Source organism: Lampetra fluviatilis, chromosome 55 (assembly GCF_964198595.1).
Source record: "Lampetra fluviatilis chromosome 55, kcLamFluv1.1, whole genome shotgun sequence".
Lineage (NCBI taxonomy): Eukaryota > Metazoa > Chordata > Hyperoartia > Petromyzontiformes > Petromyzontidae > Lampetra > Lampetra fluviatilis.
The window spans coordinates 5,304,128-5,312,991 of record NC_136329.1 but is presented as its reverse complement, the minus strand read 5'-3'; the positions used below and the strand labels follow the sequence as shown (position 1 = coordinate 5,312,991).

The window sequence follows — 8,864 nt, the reverse complement described above, 5'->3', positions numbered from 1 at the left end:
GAGGGTGGTGAGGGTGGTGAGTGGTGAGTGGTGAGTGTGTGAGTGTGTGATGAGGTGGTGAGGGTGGTGCGTGGTGAGTGGTGAGCGTGTGAGTGAGTGTGTGAGTGTGTGAGGTGGTGAGTGTGTGAGGTGGTGAGTGTGTGAGGTGGTGAGTGTGTGAGGTGGTGAGTGTGTGAGTGTGTGATGAGGTGGTGAGGGTGGTGAGTGTGTGGTGAGTGTGTGGTGAGTGTGTGATGAGGTGGTGAGGTGGTGAGGTGGTGAGGGTGGTGAGGGTGGTGAGTGGTGAGTGGTGAGTGTGTGGTGAGGTGGTGAGGGTGGTGAGGGTGGTGAGTGGTGAGTGGTGAGTGTGTGAGTGTGTGGTGAGGTGATGAGGTGATGAGGTGGTGAGTGTGTGAGTGTGTGGTGAGGTGGTGAGGGTGGTGAGGGTGGTGAGTGGTGAGTGGTGAGTGTGTGAGTGTGTGATGAGGTGGTGAGGGTGGTGCGTGGTGAGTGGTGAGCGTGTGAGTGAGTGTGTGAGTGTGTGAGGTGGTGAGTGTGTGAGGTGGTGAGTGTGTGAGGTGGTGAGTGTGTGAGGTGGTGAGTGTGTGAGTGTGTGATGAGGTGGTGAGGGTGGTGAGTGTGTGGTGAGTGTGTGGTGAGTGTGTGATGAGGTGGTGAGGTGGTGAGGTGGTGAGTGGTGAGTGTGTGAGTGAGTGAGCGAGCGAGCGTGTGAGTGAGTGTGTGAGTGTGTGATGAGGTGGTGAGGTGGTGAGGTGGTGAGGGTGGTGCGTGGTGAGTGGTGAGTGTGTGAGTGAGTGAGCGAGCGAGCGTGTGAGTGAGTGTGTGAGTGTGTGATGAGGTGATGAGGTGGTGAGGGTGGTGCGTGGTGCGTGGTGAGTGTGTGAGGTGGTGAGTGTGTGATGAGGTGGTGAGGTGGTGAGGGTGGTGCGTGGTGCGTGTTGAGTGTGTGAGGTGGTGAGTGTGTGATGAGGTGGTGAGGTGGTGAGGGTGGTGCGTGGTGCGTGGTGAGTGTGTGAGGTGGTGAGTGTGTGATGAGGTGGTGAGGTGGTGAGGGTGGTGAGTGGTGCGTGGTGAGTGGTGAGTGTGCGAGTGAGTGATGAGGTGGTGAGGGTGGTGAGTGTGTGGTGAGGTGGTGAGGTGGTGAGGGTGGTGCGTGGTGAGTGGTGAGTGTGTGAGGTGGTGAGTGTGTGATGAGGTGGTGAGGGTGGTGAGTGGTGAGTGGTGAGGTGGTGAGTGTGTGAGTGAGTGAGTGAGCGAGCGAGCGAACGAGCGTGTGAGCGAGCGTGTGAGTGAGTGATGAGGTGGTGAGGGTGGTGAGGGTGGTGCGTGGTGAGTGGTGAGGGCTTCCTCACCTTCTTCTTGTCCCTCATGCTGCCGCGACCCCTCACCATGATGCGGCAGCCGGTCTCAGACTCCAGCTGCTTCGCGGTCAACCCACGTGGTCCCAAGATGCGTCCCACAAAATTAAACTGTAACAACAACAACAACCACCATCACTACATCACCATCATCACCATCATCACCATCATCACCATCATCACCATCATCACCACCACATCACCATCACTACATCACCATCATCACCATCATCACCATCATCACCATCATCACAACCATCACCACCACATCACCATCACTACATCACCATCATCACCATCATCACCATCATCACCATCATCACCACCATCACCATCACACAACCATCATCACCACCATCACTACATCACCATCATCACCACCATCACCATCACACAACCATCACCACCACATCACCATCACTACATCACCATCATCACCATCATCACCACCATCACCATCACACAACCATCACCACCACATCACCATCACACCATCACCACCACCACATCACCATCACTACATCACCATCACACAACCATCACCACCACATCACCATCACTACATCACCATCATCACCATCATCACCACCATCACCATCACACAACCATCACCACCACATCACCATCACACCATCACCACCACCACATCACCATCACTACATCACCATCACCACCATCATCACCATCACACAACCATCACCATCACACCATCACCACCACACCGTTACGACTCACACAGACCCACAGACTCACACAGAGACCCACAGAGACCCACAGACTCACACAGAGACCCACAGACTCACACAGAGACCCACAGACTCACACAGAGACCCACAAACTCACACAGACCCACAGACTCACACAGAGACCCACAGAGACCCACAGACTCACACAGAGACCCACAGAGACCCACAGACTCACACAGAGACCCATAGACTCACACAGAGACCCACAGACTCACACAGAGACCCACAGACTCACACAGAGACCCACAGACTCACACAGAGACACACAGACTCACAAAGAGACCCACAGACACACAGAAACCCACAGACTCACACAGAGACCCACAGACTTACACAGAGACCCACAGACTCACACAGAGACCCACAGACTCACACAGAGACCCATAGACTCACACAGAGACCCACAGACTCACACAGAGACCCACTCACACAGAGACCCACAGACTCACACAGAGACACACAGACTCACACAGAGACCCACAGAGACCCACAAAGACCCACAGACTCACACAGAGACCCACAGACTCACACAAAGACCCACAGACTCACACAGAGACCCACAGACTCACCACACAGAGACCCATAGACTCACACAGAGACCCACAGACTCATCACACAGAGACCCATAGACTCACACAGAGACCCACAGACTCACACAGAGACCCACAGAGACCCACAAAGACCCACAGACTCACACAGAGACCCACAGACTCACACAAAGACCCACAGACTCACACAGAGACCCACAGACTCACCACACAGAGACCCATAGACTCACACAGAGACCCATAGACACACACAGAGACCCACAGACTCACACGGTTGGTTACGTACGGTGTGAAAGAAGTTCAACACACAGGCGCACACACAACAGGCATCACACACGGGCACAGCCGTGTGTGCACATGGGTCTGTGTGTGAAAGATCCGGACAAAGTCCCATCGGTGAGCTCCTCCGGCAGGCAAGGCTGCGTTGGCTGGGTCATGTAGCCCGCATGCCCAGCCACCGCATGCCTAAACAGCTTTTGTTCGGCCGGATCGAGGGGGCTAAACGGGCGCGGCACGGGCTAGAGAAGAGATGGAGTGACGTGGTACAGGAGGACGTGGAGCTGAGTGGACTTGCCGATGACTGGTGCCAGCGGTGTCAAGATCGGCCTCAGTGGAGGAGGCTCGTGAAGGACGCTACTGGGCAGTTGGAGGCAGTCGCCCTCCAACAACAACGGAGGGCGGAGGAGCGACGCTCACAACAACGAGCGGAGCGCCGGGTGGCTAAAGCACAGCAAGTTGGCACAGTAGGGGGCACAGGTGGTGCATCAGCCAGTCATCTCGGTCATCTCGGTCAGTCGACCCGTGGCACCTGCTGGGTCTGCCCCGTGACCTCCTGCCAGCGGGCGTTCGACACTTCACGTGGCCTCAGGGTGCACATGGCCTGGCACAAGCGTCGTGGTGACGTCACCGCCACTTAGTGGCGAATGGCGGTTGTTGTTGTGTGTCTCTAAGTATGTGTGTGTGTGTGTACGTGTGTGTGTGTGTACGTGTGTGTGTGTACGTGTGTGTGTGTGTGTACGTGTGTGTGTGTACGTGTGTGTGTGTACGTGTGTGTGTGTGTGTGTACGTGTGTGTGTGTGTACGTGTGTGTGTGTGTGTACGTGTGTGTGTGTGTACGTGTGTGTGTGTGTGTGTATGTGTGTGTGTGTGTGTACGTGTGTACGTGTGTGTGTACGTGTGTGTGTGTGTGTACGTGTGTGTGTACGTGTGTACGTGTGTACGTGTGTGTGTGTGTGTGTACGTGTGTGTGTGTGTGTACGTGTGTGTGTGTGTACGTGTGTGTGTGTGTGTACGTGTGTGTGTGTGTGTGTACGTGTGTGTGTCTGTGTGTGTGTCTGTGTGTGTGTACGTGTGTGTGTGTACGTGTGTGTGTGTGTACTGTGTGTGTGTGTGTGTGTGTGTGTGTGTACGTGTGTGTGTGTACGTGTGTGTGTGTGTGTGTGTGTGTACGTGTGTGTGTGTGTACGTGTGTGTGTGTGTGTGTGTGTACGTGTGTGTGTGTACGTGTGTGTGTGTGTGTGTGTACGTGTGTGTGTACGTGTGTGTGTGTGTGTGTGCGTGTGTGTGTGTGTGTGTACGTGTGTGTGTGTGTGTGTGCGTGTGTGTGTGTGTGTGTGCGTGTGTGTGTGTGTGTGTACGTGTGTGTGTCTGTGTGTGTGTCTGTGTGTGTGTACGTGTGTACGTGTGTGTGTGTGTGTGTGCGTGTGTGTGTGTGTGTGTACGTGTGTGTGTCTGTGTGTGTGTCTGTGTGTGTGTACGTGTGTGTGTGTACGTGTGTGTGTGTGTACGTGTGTGTGTGTACGTGTGTGTGTGTGTGTGTGTACGTGTGTGTGTGTACGTGTGTGTGTGCACGTGTGTGTGTGTGTGTGTGTACGTGTGTGTGTGCACGTGTGTGTGTGTACGTGTGTGTGTGTGTGTGTGTACGTGTGTGTGTGTACGTGTGTGTGTGCACGTGTGTGTGTGTACGTGTGTGTGTGTACGTGTGTGTGTGTGTGTGTGTACGTGTGTGTGTGTACGTGTGTGTGTGCACGTGTGTGTGTGTGTACGTGTGTGTGTACGTGTACGTGTGTACGTGTGTGTGTACGTGTACGTGTGTGTGTGTACGTGTGTGTATGTACGTGTGTGTGTGTGTACGTGTGTGTACGTGTGTGTACGTGTGTGTGTGTATGTGAGTGTGTGTGTGTACGTGTGTGTGTGTGTACGTGTGTGTGTGTACGTGTGTGTGTGTACGTGTGTGTGTGTGTGTGTGTACGTGTGTGTGTGTGTGTACGTGTGTGTGTGTACGTGTGTGTGTGTGTACGTGTGTGTGTGTGTACGTGTGTGTGTGTGTGTGTGTACGTGTGTGTGTGCACGTGTGTGTGTGTACGTGTGTGTGTGTGTGTGTACGTGTGTGTGTGTACGTGTGTGTGTGTACGTGTGTGTGTGTGTGTGTGTACGTGTGTGTGTGTACGTGTGTGTGTGCACGTGTGTGTGTGTGTGTGTGCACGTGTGTGTGTGTGTGTGTGTACGTGTGTGTGTACGTGTACGTGTGTGTGTGTGTGTACGTGTGTGTGTGTACGTGTGTACGTGTGTGCACGTGTGTGTGTGTGTGTGTGTACGTGTGTGTGTACGTGTACGTGTGTGTGTGTGTGTACGTGTGTGTGTGTACGTGTGTACGTGTGTGTACGTGTGTGTGTGTACGTGTGTACGTGTGTGTGTGTACGTGTGTGTGTGTACGTGTGTGTGTGTGTACGTGTGTGTGTGTGTGTGTGCGTGTGTGTGTGTGTGTGTACGTGTGTGTGTCTGTGTGTGTGTCTGTGTGTGTGTACGTGTGTGTGTGTACGTGTGTGTGTGTGTGTGTACCTCCTCGCGGTGCCGGACGGGCAACACTGTCGTGGGCAGTGCTGTGGGGGGAGGGCCAATGCCCATTGGCCTCTCCCCTCATGGCGTCTGTGACCACCACAGTGGCTAAACGGGGGCTCTGGACGGGTGCGAGGGGCTGGTAACCCCTCCACCTTCAATTAACCACCACTAAACTACGATTTAAACATAAACCTGTAATTAATAAGCTTGTGCCGGAGGCCCCGGGGGGTCAGGCTTTTATGACGTCTCCTGGCCAAACCCCATTTGGCGGAGCCAGGAGATTGAATTTTAACCCTCGGGGCTCCTCCAGTAACAACGAAAAACCATTGCGGATGGCCACGTGGAATGTTCGAACGCTCACTGCGGAGGAGAGGCTGCCACTCCTCTGTCGGGAGCTGGACCGGTACCGCCTGGATCTCTGTGGCATTCAGGAGGTCCGGTGGACCGGTTCTGGCTCCTGCCACCATGAGGGGTGGACAGTCCTCTACTCGGGGCAGGAGACTGCCAAACAACAGGGTGTGGCTCTTCTTCTAAACAAAAGAATGAAAGGGGCGTGGGAGCGTGGCGGTGAGGTGTGGGAAGCTGTAAGCCCCAGGATACTTTGGGCTCGCCTTCCCATCAACCAGAGGCGAGGAGTGGTGGTCGTGGTTACTTACGCCCCCACCGAAGACGAACATCCGTGGAGGGATGCAGGCAAAGCCGATGAGTCAGACGCTTTCTATGACCTACTGTCACAGGTGCTGGCTAAAGTGGCCACTCGGGACAGAGTCATCTTGTTGGGTGACTTCAATGCCCGAGTTGGTCATGATGCTGGCACCTGGTCTGGAGTGATTGGAAGGCATGGGCCAGATCAGCTCAATAACAACGGTAGGAGGCTGCTAGATTTCTGTGCAGCCCATGGGCTTGTAATTACCAACACGCTCTTCCGGCATCGGCGCATCCACACAACATCATGGATGCATGCCGGGTCCAAGCAAGAACATCTGCTGGACTACGTAGTGACGGACCAGCGGATGCGAGCCCATGTCCTTGACACCAGGACCTACCGTGGAGCTGATCTGCCCTCTGACCATCGACTAGTCATCTGTAAGATGCGCCTGCCATTCTTCCACTCCGGTGGTGGGTGTACACCCAGGATCCCATTCCAACCAAAAGTGGCCTGGTCTAAGTTAGCTGATGAAAGTTGCAAGCGAGAATTTCATCATCGCTTGCAGCTGGGGTTGGCATCGTCCCCCACTCCACCTGATGTCGAGGGTAAATGGGCGAGGTTTAAGACTGTGACTCATGCAGCTGCAATGGCTGCTTTGGGTACGCGGTCCAGACCTCCCCGGGAACCCTGGCTGACGGAGGAGGTGTTCAGGTTAATTGAGAAAAAGCGACAGGCCCACTCTCATCGCCTACAGCATCCCACGTCAGAGAATGAGGAGGTTTACCGCAGCCTTCGCTCGGAGGTTCGGAGAGCCGTAAGGCGCTGTAAGGATGGGTGGTGGTCGCGGGTTGCTGAGGAGATGGAGTCTGCCTCAGTGGCCCGCGATCACAAATCACTATTTAACTCCATCAAAAAAGTAACCTGCAGCGCCACACCTATTACCATCATTAGAGGAAAAAACGGTGATCCAATCTCCGACCCCCAGGAACAGGTTTGCAGATTTGCTGAGCATTTCTGTGAGGTCCTGGGGGAGGGAAAATCTCTCAGCCAGGAACACATCATGGCACAAAGTGGGGATAACCCTGCTGAGGCTGCGGTGCCTCAAATATTGGAAGAGGTCACCCCCTGTGAGTGGCTGGCTGAGGTACCGGCTGTTGAGGAAGTACTGAGGGCGATCCGGAGTCTGAGACCAGGGAAGGCACCGGGCAGAGATGATCTCCCAGGCGAAATGCTGAGGGAGGGTGGCGTTTGTGCACAGACTGCCCTATATGACATCATAACAACAGTCTGGACCACTGGACGGGTTCCGCAGGACTGGAAGGATGCCCTGGTGGTCCCCCTCTTTAAGAAGGGGGACCGCACAGACTGTAACAACTACAGGGGCATCTCACTCCTCAGTGTGCCGGGTAAGGTCCTGGCAAGGATTATTCAACATCGCCTCGCTAGGCATGCTGAGGAGAGGCTTGCGGAGCCCCAATGTGGTTTCAGGAAAGGGCGGTCCTGCACAGATGCCATATTTTCTGTCCGTCTGCTACAGCAGAGGTGTAGGGAATTCCAAAAAGACCTACATCTCTGCTTTATTGACCTGGTCAAGGCCTATGATACCATCAGTAGGACTGGGCTCTGGGTTGTTCTTCGTGCTTTCGGAGTCCCTGACCCTCTGCTCACGATCATTAAGGACCTTCATGATGGTGAGCGGGCCCGGGTAAAACTACGTGGCCGGGAGTCGGAGCCTTTCCCTGTACACCTTGGGGTGCGACAGGGATGTCCTCTGGCTCCCACATTATTTAACATCTATTTCGACTGCGTAGTTCGTGAAGCCTTCAATAGCTGTACCGGGGGAATTACCATTTGGTACAGATATAATGGGAGGCTGATCGACGCCCGGGTGCGATCAAGGGATGGCTCCCTATTGGTCAACCACGTTATGTATGCCGATGATTTGGTAATAGCTGCTCATTCAGAAGAGGAGTTGGAGACGCTGCTGCTGAGGCTGGAGTGTGCCACTAAGAGGTGGGGCCTTACCATCAGCCCCACCAAAACTAAGCACCTGCCTGGGTATTTTGTACCATCGGGCACTCCGCCCCCACAACTCCCAATCGGTGATGGGGCAGTTGCGGAGAGAGTAGAGAGTTTCCCATACCTGGGCAGTGTGCTCATGACCAGCTCCAGTTTATCAGCAGAGGTCTCACTCCGAATCAGTCGAGCGGCAATATCTTTTCATCGGTTGCGTAACGCTGTGTGGAAGCTACCTGGTCTGTCGCTCCGCACGAAGCTTCAGGTCTTCTCGGCCACGGTCATTCCCTCCCTTCTCTACGCTTGCGAAACGTGGACCCCCCTAGTGGAGCATCTTCGCCGGTTGGAAACATTTAGGCTGGCCTGCCTACGATCCATCCTGGGTTTGACCAGGCTGGATTGTGTGAGGAGCTCACAAGTCCTTGAAAGATCTGGGCAAAGTCCCATCAGTGAGCTCCTCCGGCAGGCAAGGCTGCGTTGGCTGGGTCATGTAGCCCGCATGCCCAGCCACCGCATGCCTAAACAGCTTTTGTTCGGCCGGATCGAGGGGGCTAAACGGGCGCGGCACGGGCTAGAGAAGAGATGGAGTGATGTGGTACAGGAGGACGTGGAGCTGAGTGGACTTGCCGATGACTGGTACCAGCGGTGTCAAGATCGGCCTCAGTGGAGGAGGCTCGTGAAGGACGCTACTGGGCAGTTGGAGGCA

The 8,864-nt window shown here is 54.7% G+C and overlaps 1 protein-coding gene across 1 annotated transcript in view; it reads right to left on the bottom strand.

The window, feature by feature from the left end:
* Window positions 1–1,340: 1,340 nt before the first annotated feature.
* The window catches only part of LOC144949947 (KH domain-containing RNA-binding protein QKI-like), a gene marked incomplete at its 3' end in the record, with an annotated part of 76,315 nt that continues 68,791 nt past the window's right edge, over window positions 1,341–8,864 (bottom strand). The window contains exon 3 of the mRNA XM_078879936.1: window positions 1,341–1,469. Coding sequence (XP_078736062.1) covers window positions 1,341–1,469 — 129 coding nt within the window. The remainder of the gene's footprint in view (window positions 1,470–8,864) is intronic.